This window comes from Squalius cephalus, assembly GCF_949319135.1.
Source record: "Squalius cephalus genome assembly, chromosome: 25".
NCBI classification, from domain to species: domain Eukaryota; kingdom Metazoa; phylum Chordata; class Actinopteri; order Cypriniformes; family Leuciscidae; genus Squalius; species Squalius cephalus.
Window position 1 is genome coordinate 26,902,570 of NC_137146.1, and position 23,319 is coordinate 26,925,888.

Sequence of the window (23,319 nt, forward strand, 5' to 3'; positions counted from 1 at the left end):
TTATGATAGAGAGAAACTATTCCCCCTGGGGGGCGTTTTACCCCACAAGCTATGACTTTTTTAAAAAAATGTTTAATTTTTTAAATATAATTATTTTCCTTATAAATAACTTATGATCTCAAACTACAGACTTCACTATTCAACTATCATACATCACTGCAATATCCTGCAGAACAATATTCGCTTAAACACTTGTTTACTAATATCTGAAAATTATAGCATTTACCATGTAATCCTCTTCTCTTCAAATATGTCGCTGGTGTCAGCTTCTCCATAGAGATTTGTATATCCCCGTTATCAACATAGTGCATAGCAACAGTAAAAATGTATCTTAAAGCTACACTGTGTAACTTTTTTAGTTGATTCTTAGCAAAAAACACTTAGTTCTTTCAAAAATATATGTGCTCATTAATGTATATTTACTTCTTTCAAGTAATAAAGTATTCTCTTAACTACCTCTAGTTGTTATTTTGGGGAAAACAGGTGGGGGGCGTTTTACCCCACTCTACCCTATTTGAAATGGTCCATTGTTAATTAAAAATAATAATAAAAAAAAGCAGAAGAGAATGAGTGTGAAATCACGTATTTATAGTCTATTATTTTATTATTATTATTTTAGTAGGCTACAGTAAACTGCAACCACTGTTCTCAATACGTTTGCTGTTTCTTTGTTATTAAAAATAAATAATTTGTGCCCGTGTAACCTGTCCAACAGTTTATAGGAACTTAAGAGCCATGATGAGGGTTTATAAAGAAGACGATAATATAAACAAACATTAAAATAATGCATGCAAAGATAGTTTCACCATGAACCACAGGGTGTCGCTGTAATATAATTTATGAATGAATAATTTCATTTTTTTTTATCTCTCTCTTGGATTGTTGTTTTTTAAACACTTTCAATTCACACTCATATGCCTTTATCTGTTAAGACAAAGTCTTCAATTACAAACCTGGTTCTGGTTGAGGCCAAATATGTTATTATGTTGCCTATGTATTATCTATGCATTAGGCTCGGCCTACAGTAACTTTACCAGGCTATCAAAACACACACGATCATTTCAAAAGCTTTATTTTATGGCCGGGGATAAAGGCCCTGTAACACTGAATAAAAGGAAACGGATACAAAAAAGAAAGAAAAGAAAAATACAAAGATATAAAAAAAGAAGATGAGGAAAAACAAGTGGCAATTGGTTGCACAGTGATAACACAACAGATGTAAACAGAAATACACCATCCAACATGTGAATAATATAGGGTGATGAAAAAAAAAAAAAAAACACTCAAAAGCCTCTGAAAAGTGAAACATTATAGGCTAATGTACAGATTAAACAATAGGTAGAGAAAAAAAGTTTTTGTCTTCTTTAAACGAGAATTATAGGCCAATAGTTCATTTAGGTGCTGAGATTGTTAACATTAAGTGTAACCGGTCCTCGAACTGGCGGCCTCTTACAGGCCTAGAGAGTAGCGACTCTTCACAACACTTTAGAGACATTAAGCGACTATAGAGACCAATTCAGCGACTTTTTAAGCGACTATAGAGACCAATGCATCGATTTTTTGGACCGCTGGTTAACATGTAGTCAGTCATTTTATCATACTCGTTCCACTGTCCGAAAAAATACCGGATTGCTGCGTCCAAAATCGCATTCTGTCTGAGTAGGTAGGCTACTTTATTTGAATTTTGACTTACTTCGCGAACTATAAAGATGTATGTTCTATAGTATGAATGAAATTCGGACGTACTAGGCTACATCTGCCATGTTGTTATGTTACGGTCACGTGACCTACCAGCGTCATAAATCGCATCCTTCCCATATTATAGGTGAAAAGCAGTGTGTGACAAGAGAAGTATGTCTGAATTCACAGTTGCCTACTCATAAAAGAGAAGGCAAAAAGTACCCGGATGATCTACTTTCAGGCGAGATTCTGAAGTGTGCATATGATGAACACTTTACTATCCCATGAGGCCACGGGACAGGATTTATGAATGACAGTGAAGCAATGCAACTGATGCTGGGAGGTCACATAATGACAACATGGCGAATGTAGTACTCCAGATTACATTTATACTACACATAATGAAGTAATTATTCAAAATAAGTACCTACTCAAGAAAGTATAGCCTGCGAGATTTCGGGCACAGCCAGTGTCCAGCGAATGCGACTTTACATTACTTTTTTCATAAAAGCACATACTGTTTTTCCAAATACTATGCATTCGGACATACTACTCTGTTGGCATATTCTTGTTCACATAGGCTACTATATAGTAGAGAAGTATTTGATTTCGGACGCAGTGTATGCGAGCACAGGTCAGGAGAGGACACGTGTAAAGAGCTGACAGTCGGCACATTACATCCTGTGACATTTAAACGACTGTGCAGGTTTTTGCTACTTTCCATTGAAAACTTTTGGCAACACTGGCGAGTACACCATTCAAATATTGAAACTTCGAGCTAGTGAAAGAGAAATCCGACACTTCAGAGGCCCAAAACTCCCTTTATAAATCAAAAAAAAAAAAAAAATTGCTAACTATTTCATTCACATTTTGCATGAGGTTCAAAGGTAAAGTTCAGGCAATAAATGCTTGTATGAAGACAAAGAGTGTGAGGAGTTAGCGTATCGCAATGTGAGGCACTTGCATAGCTGAGTTTCAGTGTGTTTAAAATTGTGACTTTATTTAAGGAAAACATCAAGCTTTTTCTGAATGTTGTCAAAAGAGTCTATTCCCATGTAGTCGGCCTGGCCCTGTTCCCATCTCTGCTTGCGCTCGGCTGAGGACATGAGCGTCTGGACCGGCTCGCTCTCACCAGCATCCTCCTGTTGACAGGAGAAGAATACAGGCAATTAAGACATTCAATTAATACAAATGAAAAAAAGGGGTAAACTTACAAGTTCTGTACAGTTTGAAAGAATCACAGCTATCAAAAGTGATAAAGGACAGACTGCCAGAGCAGTTTTGAAACTGAAGAAGTGCTTCTCAACCAAAGGGCCTCAAGATGACTTAATGATTTCAGATCAGACTAAACAAGCATTAAAATAAGCCAAAACTACTACACATCTAGATATTTCTGATTTTAATTCACTGAAAAAACAGGATTCCCACAATCTTGAAAATAGTGGATATATGAGGCAGACCAATTTTGTGTGATTTCTAGAAATGAATAATAAATCTTTAATATTTTTATGTATATTTCAATATATATTTTAGTTTTTTTTAAATCCAGTAAATACCAAACAAAATGACCCTCTTTTAAGAACGAGGATTCCCCCAGTCTTGAAAAACCTGGAAATATGAGGTCGACTAATTGCAAATACAATTTGCAGGTCGAAAATTGTGATTTTTAGACCTGGTCATGTATATTTATAATAAAAAAAATAACTAATAAATAATTTCCCCGTTATTCCAACCTATATTTGTTAGAATATTATATACCTATAAAATATTATTATTTTTTATTAGATTTAATTTTATTAAATTAGATAGTAGTAATAATAAGAATAATAATAAATTATTAAAGCAAATTAGCTAGATGCTTATATGTAAATGCAAAATAAAATTTGACAAAAAAAAAAAAAAAAAAAATGACGCCATTATATGAGAACTGAACTGGATGATGACACTGTCTCCAGAGCGGCTGTATATATAAATGAACTAAATTAATTTCGTAAAGATTTACAATGAATTAATTTAAAATGAATGAATGAAATTAATTGTAAAGCTGCTTTGAAACAATCTGTATTGTAAAAAGCACTATACAAATGAAGGTGACTTGACTTTACATGCTGTTTTGTTGTTAAGATTATTCATTATTCACAGCTTGTCATGTAAGCAGGGCCTAAAACTAACTTTTTGCCACATGACCGGTGACTTAAGAAAATATACTGGCCATTAAGATTTTTTACCACGAACGAAACCATTTTTGCAAAAACAGACATTATTAAACCAAAATTTTAGATACCAGTGATATATACCAATTATATTATATAAATTTAAAACATTATTAAAGAGATTACTTGTCTTTAATAATGTTTTAAATTTATATAATAGTATAATTGTGAATTTTCACTGGTATCTACTGTAAAATGTTGGTTTAATAACTCAGAAATAAAATAAGAACAAATTATCAAATTACAAGCAAAAACACAAATAAATACAATAAAACAAAGATACTAATGAAATAAACCGTGCTTTTCAGGTTGGTCTAACAGTAGTTTCAAGGTGCAGAAATAAAAGCAAGCAAATGTAAATTGACACTGAATAACCGTTTTTTTTACCTTTAATAAGGATGTTTAATTTATACAGTGGATGTATAATATGCAGTCAAGAGCAGTGAGTGAATTTAGCTTTGTCCTTTGCGATTAACATTAAAAACAGACAGCCGCAGGTTTATTAGGCTGTTGTCACTCATCTAATATACTGATACTGTACACATGCATTTACTTTCTCAACGGTTTACATTCACTTAAAGGAACCGTATGTAAGATTGTGGCCAAAACCGGTACTGCAATCACTTTCAAATGACTGTATAGCGGTGTATCCCCTCCTCTCCCCCCTGACTCGAGGTTGCCAGTTAGGCTGCAGGATCCAGCAGGAACGTAGGCTGCTACAAGGAGCTTTCAATGGCAAGTGACGAGTCCTACACAGTAAGTTTTTTTTCTGTTAATTATGTTTATGCTTCATGAGAGATGTCACGACGTATTTCGGATCCATAACGAGGTCTTTTAGGTTTCGTAACGTTAGACATTTTTTATCCGACACGTTTGTAGCTGCAGCTGTGGTAAATAGAGCAGAGCTGGCAACCCGGATGCCGAAACACTACTGACTTCGTGATTGGTAGATAGGTGGAGGGTGGGGCATCAGGCCAAAACACAACATGACAACATCAACATCAGTTGAGGGCTGCAACTTCACTTTTAAATGACAATATCCTGGCCGGACTACTGTTGTCAGTGATATAAGTATTTGAAATGAACATGATTTCTTAATGTCTAGTGACATATCAGGGCCATTTTATGATTAATTGAAATACATTTCTTACAATACGGTTCCTTTAAGACATAACAGACTAGGTTTACTAGGATACTAGATTTTTTTTATTTACATAATTTTGTGGGAATTTGTCCACTCAAGGGCAAGAAGACGTGAAAGAGAGCTCAGTTTAGTGTTCACGCGCTGTCAGAGACCCGGTTTGGGCGCGCGCTTTCCGCACAGCACACGAGTAATGAAATGAGTTTCCTTTCACGTCTTCTTAAGGCCTGTTCACACCGGGACGAATTTCGCGCGTGATATTCGCCGACGTTTAACGCCTCGTGACTAAACAAAGGGCGCCAATGTGAGTGTGCACACCGGCGCGAAAAACGGCATGCGTAAAAGCATCATTTTTTAAAAAACGCCTCGGGTTCGTTTTTTTGGTTTGACGCGCCGCGTCAAAAACTATCCGACCAATGAGATTGGCGCTTTTGTTCACGTGTCTGAAGCTTCTGAAGTTACAGTAAAACACAACTTGGGGGCGCTCAAACACAAAACGGTCTTGCCGAGCACACATACGTAACGGCAAAGAAGATATACACCAAGTAGCGTCTACACTGCCGGGAAGAAATAAGACGAGGAAGATGCAAGGCAAGATGAATGTAGAGCTGCTGGTCTCGTTAGTGTCGGAACTTAAAGAACTATGACAAACGCGACAGCGACTACAAAAATCTTGATAAAAGAAAAAAATCTGTTTTACATTAAGCGCCATCTAATGTCAGGGAATGAATTTGCATGTTCACTTGGCTCATCGTCAGCGAAAATTGCTTGCGTGTGAACACAAAATACGCGTTGAAAAACGCTGGCGAATAACGCGCGCCGATATTCGTCCCGGTGTGTACGGCCCTTTACGCTTGAATAATTAAATCGTCAAGGCTTTTGTTGACTTTTTCAACGGTTCCGAGCGTCGTTCATGTTTGTTCACGTTCATGCATTGTTAGAATTCATAAAAATGTTACCAGCCAACTGGCGAGTGACACAGTTTCATATACTTTAGTGTTAATTTTAGTCCCTGAGTGGAAGTATGAGAATTGTGACACGGCCATGAAGACTCATGGAAAGGGTTCTGTATAGTATTCTGTGGGCTCTGACCTCGCAGCCGGAGCAGAAGGGCTGGTCTCCGTACTCTCGGATCAGCATGGGCACCACCTCACCGCTGTACAGCGTCCACCACTCCAGGAGGAAGCCGGGGTGAGGCGCCGCCGTCACGTCCCCGCGCACTCGCCTCTGCCTGGGGTTGTACGTGTAGCTCCACGGCTTCATCTGGCCCAGGAAGTGGACGACTTTTGCATTTGCACCATATCTGTGGACAGAAAGACTAGGGATAGTTCACACAAAAATTAAAATTCTGTCATCATTTATTTACCCTCAAGTTGTTCTAAACCTGTATGCATTTCTTTATTCTGCTGAACACAAAAGAATATGGGTTACTAAACAGTTGATGGACCCCACTGACATCCAGATAATGAAAAAAAATATTATGAATGTCAATGGAGCGCATCAACCGACATTCAAAATATCTTTCATACTCAGAAGACAGAAATGTAGGTAACACTTTATATTTTTCAGTGTCCTTGATACATATGTTACATGTACTTACCATAGTAATAACAGTAAATTATGCATAATTACATGCAACTAACCCTCAACCAAATCCTAATCCTATAGTAAGTACATAGTTGCTTAAAGGGATATTTCACCGCTGGAAAGATGAATGTGTATGTAAATTGGGTCATTTATGTAGTAGAAATGTGAAGTTATTTTAGAAGTTGGTGCCTTCTAGACTGAGAAAAGCCGGAAAATGTATTTTTGGTTCATGTGGATGAAAGACAACAACTCCCAGAATGCACTTGCTTCGCTGCCCTATGAGGACACTCCCAAGCCACACCTACTGGTTACAGAGGGCCGTATCGGAAGAAATATGACTAGGCTACTAGTCGACTCGAAACTGAAAAGACGGTGTTTTATGGTGAGATCCCCCTATGGGCGGGTTGAAGACATGCGGGACGAGCTCCTCCTACTGGCTGGAGTCTCTCGCCTCTGGACACAAAAGCCTCTGATGAGCTAAATGGCGATTTTTGCGTCATCGGAGGTTTTTTTCCCAGACTCACAATACAGAAATCTCTCGTCTCAGGAGGACATGAGGGAGGGAAGCAAGGTCATCCGCAAATACTACCGGGTTCCTACTGATACAAAGCTTGACGCTAATCGGTGAAGTATCCCTTTAAAGGTTGTATCAGTGATTTCAGGCCCAAAAAACTCTGAGATCTGCACACAAAATCAATTGGTTTCACCAACCACTCAACCAAAATAAATAGTGTTCCAACCAATCACCGACAGGGGTGGGTGTTGTGAGGTTTTGTGCTCGTGCACGGCCTATGACGGCTGCACGCGAAAACCTCACAACACCCACCCCTGTCGGTGATTGGTTGGAACACTATTTATTTTGGTTGAGTGGTTGGTGAAACCAATTGATTTTGTGTGCAGATCTCAGAGCCTAGGCTGCCTACAGAGACGCGTTTTTTTGACGGCCTGCTTATGGGGCGTGCAGCTAGCGGATCGTTAGGAAAGATTAGATGAATGTGATCATTTATGTTTGGGCCTGAAATCGCTGATACAACCTTTAATATTACTCAGTAGAGTCCTGCACCGGTTCGGGTGATCCGCAAATTTTGCTCAAACGGGTGAAAAATATCCAACCGTGTCGGGTGCGGGTCGGGTCGGACACGGGGGAAACACGGGTCTAAACACGGGTTTAAAACAATCACATGCAAACGTAAAAATATATGCATATTTTAGGAACACATCTACAAAAATATGCCTGTATTTCAAGTTGATAAAATAATTTAAAATCCACATCAGTTTATTTGTGCCGATGCGCCACGCCCTCCCAGGAATCTGTAACGTTACCTAGGCTACTTTCACTTTTAAAAATGCATCATAATCGTGCGCGATCTGCTTGCAGTCATTGAGATGGATGCTGAGGAGTTGAAGAAAAGAATAACTAGTGGAGATTGTAAAGTTGTCGACAATACGTCATCAAAAAATCAAATCCACTATGTGGGAGAAATTTGGAGTTATCTGAAGAAAGTATTGTGAAAGGCTTATTTGCTGCATGCATTTTCGTGTTGGATAGCCGCAAATGTGGAACTTCATCGCCGAGGAAGCACGCAGATACTGTGGTAACAAAGCGGTTCTATCGAACAGTATTTTTCAAATTTAACACTGTTAAGTATGTGTGGTGTGCAGGGTGTGTTTGAACCCAAAATTATCAGATGTAGGCTAGACGAAATTGCGTGGCATATAGTGTTGTAGCCGCGTCTGTTATTAGGCTACTCAGTTCTGTGGTAACGTTTGCCATGTTCTTCATGTACCGGCCTTTTGACAGCTTCGGCTGAAGTTGTCCTTTTTATTATTTTTATTTTTTTATTTTTTTTATTCATTTATTTCAGGCAATGGCACAAAAAAGTACAAGGTAAACAAAATATAGTTAAATCATATAGTGCAAAAAACAGAATGTATTCAAATATGACGATCGAATTCTGCCTGAAAGGGAGTGGGAAGAAGACAATTTATTTAATCCCACCCCAGGTCCTTGTGTTAATTGTCGTGTAATAACTTATGTATGACCTGGCAATAAACATTTTTGTAATTGTGTCTATAATGTGATTGGCTAAACTGATTTTATTTCGGGTGCGGGTCGGGTATCGGTTCTGTTTTAAGCGGGTCGGGTCGGGTGCGGATTGTAATTAGTGCTGCTGTCGGAAAACGGGTCGGATGCGGTTTGAAGCACTGCGGGTACGGATTTACAAAATCGGACCCGTGCAGGACTCTGTTACTCAGTACTTAAATACTGTATATAACTACACTGTAACAATGACACCTTAAAATAAAATGTAACCGAAATTTATACAGGTTTGGAACAACCTGAGGATGAGTAAATAACCATTTTTATTTTTGGGTGAACTAGCCCTTTAAGTGCAAGATATACTAACTGCTTATGCTAGCATAAACTACTGTCAGGATTCACTGAAGACCAGGAGGCAAGGGAGGCAGTGCCTCCTCAAAAAACTGGATGAGAAAATAATCTATATTACAAAAATAAAACAAATATTACAAAATGTGACGTTAAAAAGTATATAAATCACTCCGTGGCAAGCAGGACGAGGCCGAGAGCCGTGAGAGAACGGCGTGACAGATAATGTGCGACGCACCGGTCTCGTATCTCACGGAGGAGCTTCAGAGCATTAGAGGAGCAGCGACAGTGAAGGATGAGAGAGGACCAGGCCTGGACTATTTATTTTGTTTTTGTATGCGTTTTTGGCCGTTCATTTACACGACAACAGCGTTTTGTGGGCCTGAAAACGCAAACTTTTGAAAACGGGTTTTAAAGTGAAACTTTGCAAATGATAACGTTATCATCTCCGTGTAAACTACAAAAACATGAATCTGTGAAAACGGTGACATCATGCACATGTATTACGTGTTGTTCAGTCTATAGGCACGTAGTGTTTCTTTACAAAGTGACATCGCCACCTACTGGCCTGACAGCAGAATACAGCGTTTTAGTCATTTTCGCAGATCTGTGTGAACGACCCCATGCTCTGTTCTTTCATTTTGCTCATCCGCAGAACTTTCCACTCTCATGTGGAATGTGTGATAGGTGTCCATAAGGTTTATGAATGCATTTAAATGCCTTAAAATGTGTTTATTGCTTTGAGGTCAAGTAATACATAATGGTTTAACTGTTTAAAAGGACTGAAATCTGCTAACTTTTTTCACATTTTCTGTGGGTTGAAATCAGCTAAATCTATTTAAATATGGTAAATGGTGTAAAACTATGCTAAAAAATAAAATAAAACACTATTACTACTGGTGGCAGCTGAAAACATTTTTGAATTAGAGAGTCTCCCGAAATGATTCTGACACTCGTTCTCAGCACCGTCTCACACTCTTCTTTCCTCATCTACTGTAACCTGATGTTAAGGCATAAGCAGCAAACTCATGTGACTGTGTGTATCCTCTTACTGTCCCATCCTGAAGGCCAGTGCATGCCAAGATCAATGATATAGTGTCAAACAGGGCCGCTGATGAAGTCGAGGAGTCGCACTTACTGTTTGAAAGCAGGGAGGTAAGTGTAGATGGCTATGCTGCTCATGTTATAGATGAAAGGAAGGTGTTTCGTGATGTCGGCTGTTGCCCAGTCGCTGAAGAAGCCGTTCAGAACTCCTTGGTCCCCTCCTATTGGACAAACAGTTAATAAAGAATGTCTTAAAATGGAATTAACTCCATTTATCAATATAATTTAGAACACTTTAAACAATTAAAAACACTTCATTTAAGCCTTTATTGAAGCTAAAGTGTGTAATTGCAGAGAATTATTAAACAATTAAATTAATAAAACATGAATAAATAATTTACTAAAACGAATTAAATTTATAATGAATATCTAAAAATAATTAAATTAATAAATAACGAACAAATAATTAAATACAAATTAACAAAATAAATGACTAAAAATAGTAAACTAAAATGAATAATTAAACAACATTAAATAAGTAAATAAAAACAATTTATTAAAAAAAAGTATTGATAGAATGAAGAAATAATTAACAAAATGAAAAACAAATTAAATAAAGCCAATTAACAACAAAAAATTAACTAAATGAATACAAAGATTGATTAAACAAATTAATAATTAAATAAATTAAATAAAAAAAAATTAAACAAATAAAACTAAATAAATAATGAATATATTAAAACAATTAAATGAATAAATATAAACAAAATGCTTATTTAAATATTCTTAGCACTAAGAAAAAAAATATGTTCACTAAAAGGTTCTTTGTGGAACCCAATGATTGAAAATGATTGTTAAAACTCCCTTTTAGAACCCTGATTTTGTTTTAACTCAAAAAAATAAAAAAGTATAAAATTTACATTTTGAATTCTTTGTTATGCTACGTTCTGTCATGCTGTTGCTATGGGGTTGCTAAGGTGTCCTCGTTGCTTTCAGTATTCTTTATCAGTCTTTTTGGTTGTTTCTAAGGTGTTCTAACCGCCTACTGACATTTTGTATGTGATGAAATCTGATCTCTTTGCTCAGAGTAGCTTTCAGTGTGGACGACAGAGGCGTACAGAGTCCCAGAACTGCAGACTACATAGTGAATGAGGACAGCGAGTGAAAATTAGTTTATTCAGATACAGCTGCAAACAATATTGCGCAGATGGCACTGCATACAGTATGTTGTGCCCCAAGTGGCGTTTTTTTATTATTATTATTTTTTTACCTAAAATTAAATTAACAAACACCAACAATACTTTTTTTTTCCACATCTTATAGCGCTGCAGAAAAAAAAAAAAAAAATTCCCATATGAAGACCAGTTAGGCTCTTTCCTCCCGTACGAGGAATGTGCCCAGGTGCTTACTAGTTGAAAAAAGACCCTACATATCTAAAAGACACCCCGGTCTGAAAGAGCAGCCTGCATGCATGCTTGCTCAAAGGTCAACGAGGACACACACCACAGAGACACGGCTATACATGTTACAGCATGACACATACTGACACTATTAAAACAAGCACTCAAAGGCTGTTTAATAAGCCTGTATTGAGATCAGGTGTCTGCTATACAGACACAGAATCCAGGAGTGTAGGAGGACACGGGCAATATTAATAGCGCTCCTGAAGACACACAGACAGCTGGTTAACATTAAAGGGGTCATATAATGGGGGTCATATAATGGTACATGCACTTTTACAAGTTGATTGTACTGAAATGTGTGTTGGCAGTGCCTGTACACAACCATCATAAAATGATAAAAATCCATCCAGTGTTTTTTTTTTTAATCTTCTTAATGTTTTCCCCTCTCTCAAATCAAGCCGTGACGTCACAAAATTGATGCCCCTCCCACGATTGTTGATTGACAGCAGCGTTTCAACACAGACCCGCCCTCGCTCGTGAGCGAGCTGTCAATCATAGTCCGCGCGATCATTGTTGATACGCTGGAGCACTGTCTATGAGCAGAATGGCATCTAAGCGATTGTGGTGTTCTGTTCTTGGGTGTGATAAACACAGCTGATGTTCCTAAATCCGAACCGCAGAAGACGCAGTGGCTGAGTTTGTTTTCGAAGGGAATATTCCCCACGATAAACGTCAATGCTTTCATGTTTGCGCGAATCATTTCACACACCAGACTGCTTTACAAACGAGGTCAGTATAAAGCTGGTTTTGCTAAGAAGCTGCTCCTGAAAAAAGGATCGGTACCAACTATTCGTGTTCCTGCTGCACCTCCAGAGGAAGAAGTGAGTGTAACGTTTTATTAACCTTTATATTAATATTTATATTAATCTTTGCAAATCGCTTGCTGCACGCTTCACGATGAATGCGGCTGTTTACACTCAGGGAACATTACGGCATGTTTTCTATGTACGACGTTCTCAATATAATTCATAATCCCATGTTTATAATGAACAACGCGTTATGGTTATTGTGTTACAAACGGTGTACGCACAGAACAGAGGGGCGGGGTGAGCAAAGCTCATTATCATTTAAAGACACATGCACTTAAACGGCGTGCTGAAAACAGAGCTGTTTTTGACCAGGTAAAATGAGCGTTTTCTTACAATACTAATGAGAATTTTTAATTAAAGTATATTACAAACTTTTAATTTAAACCCTAAAGAATCATATTAGCTTGTACAAAAATGGCATTATATGACCCCTTTAAAGGGATAGTTCGCCCAAAAATGAAAGTTCTGTCATCATCTAATCACCCTCATGTCGGGTGGTAAAGCGGCAAAGTGGTAGTTGCGTAGCTGTGTGTAAAATAACGATCATCAAAACTTATGTTTCTGAATGAAGTGTCGACCCAGGACGAGCTACAGTGAAGCATTAGGGGTGTTGATGGACTCGATCGACTCCATCTGTGCTTTGATCATCGTTCTGAATCCCATCCAGACGTAGTCTTTGATAAAAACGCAATTCTCAGCTTTTTGTTCAAGTTGCTTAAAAACACATTCAAGTGTTGATAAGAAAGGAATGCATGAACTTTTTTTTTTTGGTTGTTTAAAAGCAGAGGGTCTGCATATTCAGACATTCATACAACAAATGTGCTCATATTCTAGGGGCCATGAAAATTAAAATGATCAGAAATAATAAAAAATGCTTGAGGTGACTGGCAACCTTTTCAAAAACTCTGACGGGAAAAGAGTTCAAAAGAATCATACACATTGTACATAGCATTTACTGTCGCTTGGTGGAATTTCGCAGGCAAAATCCAGTTATTTTATTATGAATCTGCACAATCTTAAGTTTCGTGTGAGGGCAAAATTGGCCCAAAGAGATGTTGCTCATGGTCAAGTTGCTGTGCTGGCCTGCAGAAAGCTGCTTGGTTTGAAAGAGACCGTTTGTGAGCTAAGCTGGACTGCGCTTAGATTTGCTCTGCACTAAAACACATGAATGTTCGCTCCAGGACAGGCCATGTGCACGATATGAGGAAATTAATATAGACTCGGCACAAACCATATACAGCACCCTCACTGCCAGCCAAAAAAAAGAGCTTTTGAAACTCAAATAATGCTACGTGCCCTAAACAGATTATCTGACATGCTGGAGCATTCAGAATAACGTGCTTGCAAAGCATGCTGGTTTACCAGCTAAACCAATCCACAGCCAGTTTATCTGGGCGTGCCGTCAGAAACAGGGTTCAGAATCGGCCCCCGGGGCTTTCCTTCTGCATGTGGCTCTACAAACATTACTGCAGTCTTGAAGCGCTCATTTTGACGGGATGATCTGAACGGTCCAGGAATGCACATAGTCTCACGCTGGTTTACATTGGCAGAGGATGAGAACAAGTCCACATGATAGCCTCGGGTCATCAGGACTGTAATAAACGAGGAAATGGAAAGATGCTTGTTTGATGCCCTGTTTCACTCTACAGGTATTCCAAGACATATGAGAAAAGGTAAAAAAAATACTAAATTTAGCATGTATGTATATATATATATAAACATTTTTTTATTACATTGTGGGTGTTAATGAATGGGTTTTCCAATACCGAGTCCAAGCCCAATGCACAGGACAATAGAGACACCAGAATAACAATATTAATGATTCTGAAGCTGAAAATACAGAAATATTTTAGACGAATATGCTTGCACTCTTTCACTGACTAGATATATTTAAAATAATGTAGGCCACTTTTTACTGGTAACAAGATATTTGGCATTATCAGGACCCAAAAATATTGCATTATTATACATTATATATAGTAGTTTAATGTAGTACTACTACTGACACTAAAACTTCAATTTTTCCTCACACAGTAATTTTTATTTTATAACTATTGATGCATGTTTGTATTGCGATATATTGTGACACCCTTACAAAACACTCTTGAAACTGCTGATCACAGAGATTATCACTAAACATACTTTTAATTCTTTGAATTTCTTTAGTTTAAACCCCAACACTCTGGAAGTGAGCAAAACAGGAGGCATAGAAAAGCTTTAAGCATCACTGACATTTTCTTTCCAAAATGTGAATCTAGTTTCGTAGTTCCTTCCCTCCCAAACTCAGTTTCAATAAGCAGAGAATACCATGAGACAACATGGCAACAGTCATGAAGAGTTCAAACTATCCCTGTTACGACCACGGACAAACTAGCCCTGCTAAAAATAAAGCAATCATTACAAATTACCAGACCATTAGAGCATTGCCGTGTCATTAAACAGGGCAGAGGATGGTCACTTCTCAAAAATAGACTGAATATTCAAGCTGACGAGATTGTGTAGCATTTATACGGCCTGCAATAAGCACAGACCGTGATTATGACAGCCCAGAAAGAGAACAAAAGCATAATAATCAGGCTCTTGAAAAGCTGCCAGTCTCCATAATGTAAGCGGTGTCAATTAACCGCACCAGAGCCCTCCCTCAAAACGCTGCAATCTAATTGGTTCCTCGACGGTCGCACTCAAACTCTCAGCCTGACTCGTGTAAGAATGGGTTCACTGTGTCGTCGAGCTGAAAACAGGTCCAAAACTTTATAGCGATGCATCAGTTTCCTGAAACTCTCTCGCACAAGCTGGCATGTGCAAACAATTATTCGTCCAGCATTTTATCAAAGGATAAAAAACAAAGTGAATGGAAAGAGAAACATGCATGCTCGTCCGCTTAGCCATTTTACCAAATTACGAAAACCCATAAAAGTTGCGTAACAAGCAACTTTGCCAAGAGGTGGCTGTAGAAAAATGGCCCTTGGCTCCCAAAGAAAAGGAAAAAGAGGGTTGCCTTGAAAGGGCTTTTGTTCGCTATGAGTGCTTGTGCCAAATTCCTCTCGCCGGGCTCTTGAACCAGCTGTGTTGGGCAATACTCGGGAGGCTCTGCTGGCAACTTTTAGCTTGAGGTAATTTTGTGATGCAAACAAGGAAAGGCGGGTTAATTGCGCTGACATTATGTGTAAGATGAGCACACGTCAAACTGATGGGTGTGTGATTATCTGCCGAGATGTTTCGACTGGAATGATAAGGAGGATGCCTCCATTATTTAGCCACGTCTGGCCTTGATAAGCACTAGAGAGAGACATAAGAGTTTACTATCTATTCAAGACCAGGGGTGTCCGATCCTGCTTTCTGGGAGTCTGAAGACCTTGATTAGTTGTGGTGTGTCTAAACTCTAAAATGACAAAAAAGCACCTTTAATTGGTCTATATCAGGGGCGTTTTACACGACACCGTTTTCACAAAAAGAAAAAAAATAATATGCGTTTTGGCCGTTCATTTACACAACAACAGCGTTTTGAAGGCCTGAAAATGCAAACTTTTGAAAACGGGTTTCAAAGTGCAAGTTTTTCATACAATACCGTTATAGTCTCGCAAATTACGTCATGCGCATGTGTATTACATGTTCAGTTTATAGGCGTATAGGGTTTCTTTCAAGGGGGTAATGTTTCAGAAAAACACTGAAGCTTCCCCGGGCGCCGCCACTGATTAGCAGACCATCACCTGCTGTTAGCATTCCACTGACTCCCATTCAGCGAATAACTTTACATCTGAGGCGTTTAAAGACTTCATTTGTTCATTATTTATTTCTAAAGAAACATGAAAATGTATAAAAGGCTCCATTACCTTGTACGTTACGTTATGGCCCCGTAGAAGCAGTTTTTGTAAAAATAGTGAATGGAAAGACTCTCGCGACTCTCTGTTGCACAGTAGAGAGATTACCGTATGGACAGGAGGAGAAGCTCGCGGGCAATCGGGGGGACGTGGAGGTAAAATGACAAAATAATTAATCAGAATACTTAGCAAAAGTTGCTCCTGCTCCTAGCTCATAGACACCTCCTACTCACACTCTCCGTCTCTGCAAGTTTCGGAGGGGAATGATTCAGATTTCTCTCGGCACAGCTACTAGAAAACAGACGGGTTGCTCACGTCACATCTACGTCGTCAAGCTCAGTTTGAGTCTGCGCAGTCGCTCAGCCATCAGGAAGTGAGAGCTTCTAATTGACTTCACTTTTCTCCGTTGAATCCAATGGGGTCGCTGTGTCCATTTCTTTTACGGTCTATGGTTTCTTTACAAAGTGACATCGCCACCTACTGGCATGACAGCAGAATACAGCATTTTTAGTCGTTTTCACAGATCCGTGTGAACGGGGAATGTTTTGACAATGTTGTCGTCTGTACGCGAAAAAAGCAAAAAGTAAAACATTTTATTTCCACTATATTCATTGTTGTGTAAACGTACCCTTGGACGCCACGGACCCCTAAACAAGATCATCTTTATTATCACCCTAAAACTTAAAAGGCAGCTCTATATTTTCATGTAAAAACCCCAATTTACACTGTGAAATAAATATATGTAAAATATTATTTGGAAAATATTTAGTTTACTTTTTTTAAATACTCACTATAGTACTGTACTGTGTAAATTTATGCAATTTTGCCAATAAGGTAAACATATATTAGGATGTTTTAATGGAAACAGATAGGCCATATTTTTTTCCAGTGTAAATGCACTGACAAAACATTTTAAAAATAAAACGTGCATTTCTTACGGTTTCCTTCAAATACAATTGAATTGTTCATAATATTGGGAAGAGCACAAGAGGAGTTATCATTAGGCTGTTGTCTGTCTGTGCACGACACGGATATGAGGTTTTACAGCACTACTGTCACCAGACCCATTCAAACCGGCCAGTGGACCGTCCGATCACTGAGCGAGTCCTTCTGTGTCTGTCATTACGCCATTATGTTGCTAAGCCATCTGCTAGACAGAGTAAGTGCATCACTGATCATTATTAGTGCGAAAATATCTTCTCAATTAAACATGAGTTCTGCTATTTACAACACAGAATTATCAAGTGCCAAGCAATCCTCGCTGTAGTTAAAACATTAAAACACAGCATGCCACAGGAAAAGTGTTCAAAAGCAAAGCATCCACTACAAATATTTCTAAAATTGTAAATTGTAAAATTGTAACTTCTGGATAATGATTTCATGTAATTTCAGTGCTTAACTCTTATTGAGATTGCCATTTCTACATTTAGATTTAATATGCCAATGTTCAAATGGAAAACAGAGTTTAAATAATTGTTTATCGCTCACTCCAGTAAATGAGTGCGTACACACACGGCCTAGAGTGTCTGTACGGTGCGCACACATTTACGCCAAGTTTATTTTTTATAAATCCCGATGTGTGCTTGGAAAATTGCATATGCACATTTCAATGCCTTTTGTGCGTACGCATCGTTTATACATGGTCTATATGACTCGCACCATATCAATGTGTTCTGAAATCATACAATAACTTTGTTTAAGAAACAGAAATTTTTGTTATATACTAAAATTCTTGCCATTTCACTGTCCGCAGCCATTCAACATAACATATTGTAAAGGATTCAGAATATAATGCATGCATGAACTACTTCTATGGTGCCTTTTGGCCTATGGTAACTTTTTGTTTAGTTTTCGTTGTGTGGAAAAGAGCAGCGAGAACATTCTTCAGAATTTCTCATTTGAAATATTTTAAGTAATTAAGTGAGTAATCTCATCCCTCCAGCTTGAAAAAAATAAAATAAAATAAAAATCACTGGCTTGTTCACACCAAGGACGGGAACTATTGATAACTATAAAAATTGTAATTATAATTCTGTGAGAATATGCCACACCACAGCTATAACAACAACAACAACAACACAGTGGAACAATATAGTTGGAATCACTTTCAGAACAATGTTGTCGAGTTGACGAACCATAAACATATTGACAGCCAATCAGAATCCATCCTGCTTTAAAGAGCTTGATCATTTAAAGTGGCAGATGTCGAAACTGCAGCGCGTGCTTATAATAAACAGCACGTTATTGTCTGCTGGTGTGGATGCTAATGTAGTGTAATGCTCTAAAACACCCCAAAATGAATGACGCTCGTGGTTTGCGTACCATCAAAGCTGCCGTGCTCGGTGCAGAACTGCAGAAGTTTTCCGTAGGTTTCGTTGGACGGGCGAAACACGAACACACCCGAGTTGAAACAATCAGGCCAGCCGGGGTCCGGCGCCGCAGACAACTCCTCTCTGTCGAACAGCTCGTCTATGTTGGACACCACCTAGATCCAGAAAATAAGTGTGAAACTTCTCAGAACTGTCAACAGAAAGTCAAAATGGTCACACTTTATTTTAAGGTGTCATTGTTACAGTGTAATTATATATTTAAGTACTGAGTACTATTAAAGGGATAGTTCACTTTGAAATTAAATTTTGGTATGTTTTAGCTTACCTCAAAGGCATCCAAGATGTAGGTGTCTTTTTTTCCGCAGTAGTTTCAATTTTGATATTTTTAGGTCAAACCGTTCTTGTCTGTCAGTCATATAATGCAGGTCTATGGTCACTGTCTCAAAGAGCATGCACAGAGTCCAAATTAAAACAATTCCCCATCGTAAGTACACATTGATGGCCTAAGACACGAAACGAGCGGTTTGTGTGAGAAAACGAACAGTATTTATATCGTTTTTTAACTCTTGTACACAACCACGTCCAAGTGATCTGAGGGTGCGGGCGCATCCTGGTGTGTGTCGTGTGCGCAGACTGGTGCATAGATATATATACACTAGATGTCGCATTAAAGACATTCGTTCCAATGAACTGCCGTAGCCAAGGCGACATCTAGTGTATATATCTATGCACCAGTCTGCGCACACGACACACACCAGGAAGCGCGCGCGCTCTCAGATCACTTGGACGTGGTTGTGTACAAGAGTTAAAAAACGATATAAATACTGTTCGTTTTCTCACACAAACCGCTCGTTTCGTGTCTTAGGCCATCAATGTGTACTTACGATGGGGAATTGTTTTAATTTGGACTCTGTGCATGCTCTTTGAGACAGTGACCATAGACCTGCATTAAATGACTGTCAGACAAGAACGGTTTGACCTAAAAATATCAAAATTGAAACTACTGCGGAAAAAAAGACACCTACATCTTGGATGCCCTTCAGGTAAGCTAAAACATACCAAAATTTAATTTTAAAGTGAACTATCCTTTTAAGCAATACATGTACTTACTATAGGATTAGGATTTGGTTGAGGGTTAGTTGCATGTAATTATGCATAATTTACTGTTATTACTATGGTAAGTACATGTAACATATGTAACAAGGAAAAATAAAGTGTTACCGTCAAAATTTTCCCTTATGCTCTCCTCGGGTCATTTTGACCCCCAATTTTTTTAATTTTTTTAATTTTTTATTGAGTGTTCATCAGAGTGCTCCAAGACTTTTGTCGCACTTGAACTCGGAACACACACACACACACATATTTTTTTTTCCGACTGGATTCGAGGAGTTTGTGGTTTTCATAAAAATGGTAACGAATCCTTTCCTCGCGGGTCAATTTGACCCCTATAGGAATGAATGGGACATGAAAAAAAAAAGGGATTTATTTTATTTGTCAAAAGAATATAAAAAATCTGGCAAAATCCAGAACAAACACACACATAAATGGAGGCATGACTTTAGAACATCCCGAATGCAGAACACACTAACAGGCACGTACACACAATTATATATATATATATATATATATATGCAATGATACAAGCTTTCTGGACAAAAAAAAAAGTAGAAGTATATTAGGGCTTTGGGTCAGGGAAGGATTTGTTACAGGTACGGGAGGAGAGCGTGTACAGTTCAGTGGTGCACATACACATCGGTGCAAGTTAAACAAGTTAAGCGCAACACAGAGGCTTACATTCACACACTGAGTTAATGAGGCACAATGTAATTCAAGTGACGTAACAAACCACACGGACTAACCGCATTATAAATATTTCATGCATGTTTTGACAAGGCACAGCTTAACTCAACACTCACCAGCGTGTCTGCATCCATAAACACACATTTTGAGTAGTGTGTGAGAGTCCAGCAGTGCAGCTTGGTGAATGTGACACCCAGATCGGGTCTCTTCATCATGGCCAAATGTGCCGTGTCCCCGCTGTCCAGCACATCCACTAGCCTGACTTCATCGTAGATCTTATGAAGCACTGCCCTACAAACATTCAAAAACAACTTCTTTTGTGTTCCACGGGTGTAAGGCGGGTTTGCAACACACTTCTACACTGGCTGAAATCGGCATGTCGTACCTTGACTGATCGGACACATGGGGTCCAATGAGCACCACCAGCTTTTTTGAAGTCTTGTGGTTCCTAAGGGATTTTCCGAGCACCATTGCTCCTCTTGCATAGCTATCATTTGTGGCCAAAGTGACAAATGCCTGTTCTGCAGAGGAAACGAGAGGGTTACAGATTGGCGTAATGTGGCATGACTGTCTTATAAATTTGATTGCATGACAGAATGAATGCAGATCAATGATGAAGATTTGACCACATAACTTACAAAGCTTCATATACAAACAATAGACAGTTATATGCCTTTGTAACACATAAATGAAAAGCCAAATATGGTTGAAATATTTTTAAATATGGTTTTAAAAGTATTACGTTTTTTTGATGAGTTGATTTGATTACAAGAATCGGTTCTTTTGAACAATTCATTTCAAAGAACCTGTTCAAAAACTGATTCAGTGATTCTTTTACCTCATGGCATGGTTCCTTACACCATTGCTTGGCATATGATCTAAAATATTCCAGAAAAGCCATATTGTTAAGTTTTATTAAAAGGGGGGTTTATTCTTAATGTCAGAGTTCGGTTTGTAATCATAATTCAGCGCATAAAAGCGCAGAAACTAAATTTGCATTAAACAATATTAATGATTTTACAGGTATATCTCTCCATTCAAAAAGTTTTGCATGTTTTAATTAAATTCTAAACCAATTCTTTTTAGCATTTAATATTTACTCGGCTCATTACGAGTCACACACAACCGTTCATTTAAAAAAGGCGGTTCTGAGTTCGCTGAATCTACTTGTTAACTCGGATAATTGCGAGTCGAACACATTCGAAAAGGCGGTTCAATGAACTCGAGCAACTGGATTTGATTCAACAACGAATCGTTGGATAACAAAACAATGATATTAGTGATAATGCCAGTATATAAACCAATATTATATATACACACTTTACACCTGCAGAAATATGAGAAATGCAAAGAACATGCACAGTCCATAAATGCTATTTATTTACATATGTATAAAGCTCAACATATAGCATGCAAATAAATCGTAGCTATTTACAGGTACTTTTCAGCACGAGATGGTCCAACCCCTACACGTCAACAGCTCCGTTTCATTTACAAAGTGTAATCATTGTCACATACCTGCCATACTTGATATTTGTAAAAAGCTGCTTTGTAGCTCGGACTCCCCCAGAGCAGCAGTGACACTTCAATAAAAGAGACTTTGTTTCACGCCTTGGCTTCATTTATACCAGCGCGGACCTTCTCCATATATACTGCTGCCAGTCACGTGACCAGAAAGCGCTCTGCGGACACGCACGCGATTGGCTCGTGATGTTTGGGGCGTGGCTTCATAGAACTTGAACTTGTGTGGCTGACAACTTCCAAGTTTTTGTAATTTATATGAATGTAAAAGGGCAAGTGTATACTTTTACATTTTAATGCCAGAAGTAGGCTACATGTAGATATTGTTTCATAAATATGTATATTTGTGCAAAAATAAATAAAAATAAATATATGTATACAGTTTTATATTCCATAATAAATATATGTGTGTATTCCATATTTTAAACTTCATGACACTTATAATAACTTATATTAATAACTAATACTTCTATCTAATGTTATCGGATTGAATATTAATATAAAGTGTAGGCTATATTTGTGCTGTTATAAAACAGTGGGAGTTAGAGGGGAAATACTAATGATTGCTGATGATAACACACAGCAGAAGATATGAGGACTGTTTTTAGGCTCTACTCACTGTAAATATACAGTGTGAGCAGATTGGTGTATTGTGCCATCTGCTGGTCAGAGTTTAATTCTAAAAATCATAAATAGCGTACTAGATACATCATAAATACATCCTATTGCACTTTATACATATTTCAATAATTGACCGGTTGACTGTACATTATCTTTTACATAAGTATATGGGTGCATTACAACATTGTGTACCTTTGTTTGAAAATATAAACCACTTTTAAGAAATTTTAAGAAGTATTATTACAATTGCAACAAGGCCTTTCAAAAAGTAATGTATTAAAGGGATAGTTCACCCAAAACTGAAAATTCTGTCATCATTTACTCACCCTCAAGTTGTTCCAAACCAACCAAACCTGAATGAATGTCTTTCTTCTGCTGAACACAAAATGGAGGGGAGGGAAATACCATGCAAGTCAATGGTGCCCATATTCATCAAAATAGTGAGTAGAAGAAAAGTTGTTGACGTTTTTGTGGTTCATTGCGCACTGCGTGATGGTTTATGGGATATGTAGTTCTTAACCTACTAAAACCTCGTGGCTTTTCAGTGATGACGTCAAGTTGTAGGCCAAAACGAAAGGAAAATCCCGGTTTATTTCCTTATTATATAATACTATAATATTATATAGTACGAAATATATAATAATAGCCTATATTATATTACTATGCGTTATGTAGTGTTAATTCAACGTCTATTAAAGTCACTCTTCAGTCTGCCGCTGAAGAGTTGTGTGGTCACGTGATAGATGTTACTTTTCTCAGCGCTACAACAGATTCACCAAATCAGTCGCTTTACAGGAAAAGGACATTTTTTAAATTTGTATCTTAGGTAACAATTACTGTAATTTATAGATTTAAACAAATACACACAATGTAAGACAAAACATGTCCTAAAATTTGAAT

General features: G+C 37.9%; 1 protein-coding gene across 4 annotated transcripts; it reads right to left on the reverse strand.

Moving 5' to 3' along the window:
- Positions 1 to 1,055: 1,055 nt before the first annotated feature.
- Positions 1,056 to 22,861, reverse strand: gyg1b (glycogenin 1b). Of its 4 annotated transcripts, none has more exons than XM_079863213.1 (7): positions 22,746 to 22,861; positions 20,663 to 20,798; positions 20,394 to 20,568; positions 18,470 to 18,632; positions 10,149 to 10,275; positions 6,127 to 6,337; positions 1,056 to 2,822 (listed from the first exon to the last, which is right to left on the reverse strand). In XM_079863213.1, exons 1-7 carry the CDS (start codon positions 22,825 to 22,827, stop codon positions 2,679 to 2,681), a joined length of 1,038 nt encoding a protein of 345 aa, XP_079719339.1. In that variant the 5' UTR covers positions 22,828 to 22,861; the 3' UTR covers positions 1,056 to 2,678. The 4 variants fall into 4 exon arrangements, with proteins under 4 accessions (XP_079719339.1, XP_079719338.1, XP_079719341.1 ...); XM_079863212.1 differs by having other exon boundaries at positions 6,127 to 6,352; XM_079863215.1 differs by lacking the exon at positions 22,746 to 22,861 and adding an exon at positions 21,796 to 21,897.
- Positions 22,862 to 23,319: the final 458 nt, after the last annotated feature.

What these genes read in the sequence shown, in the direction of transcription:
- gyg1b (XM_079863212.1), bottom strand. Translation starts at nt 22,827, where the DNA reads ATGGTATTTCCCTCCCCTCCATTTTGTGTTCAGCAGAAGAAAGACATT. An exon ending in TGGTTTGGAACAACTTGAGG is followed by an intron (nt 20,799 to 22,745) that starts GTGAGTAAATGA and finishes TTTCCTCTGCAG; the next exon opens with AACAGGCATTTGTCACTTTG. An exon ending in TACCTCCCTGCTTTCAAACA is followed by an intron (nt 6,353 to 10,148) that starts GTAAGTGCGACT and finishes AACTATCCCTAG; the next exon opens with TCTTTCTGTCCACAGATATG.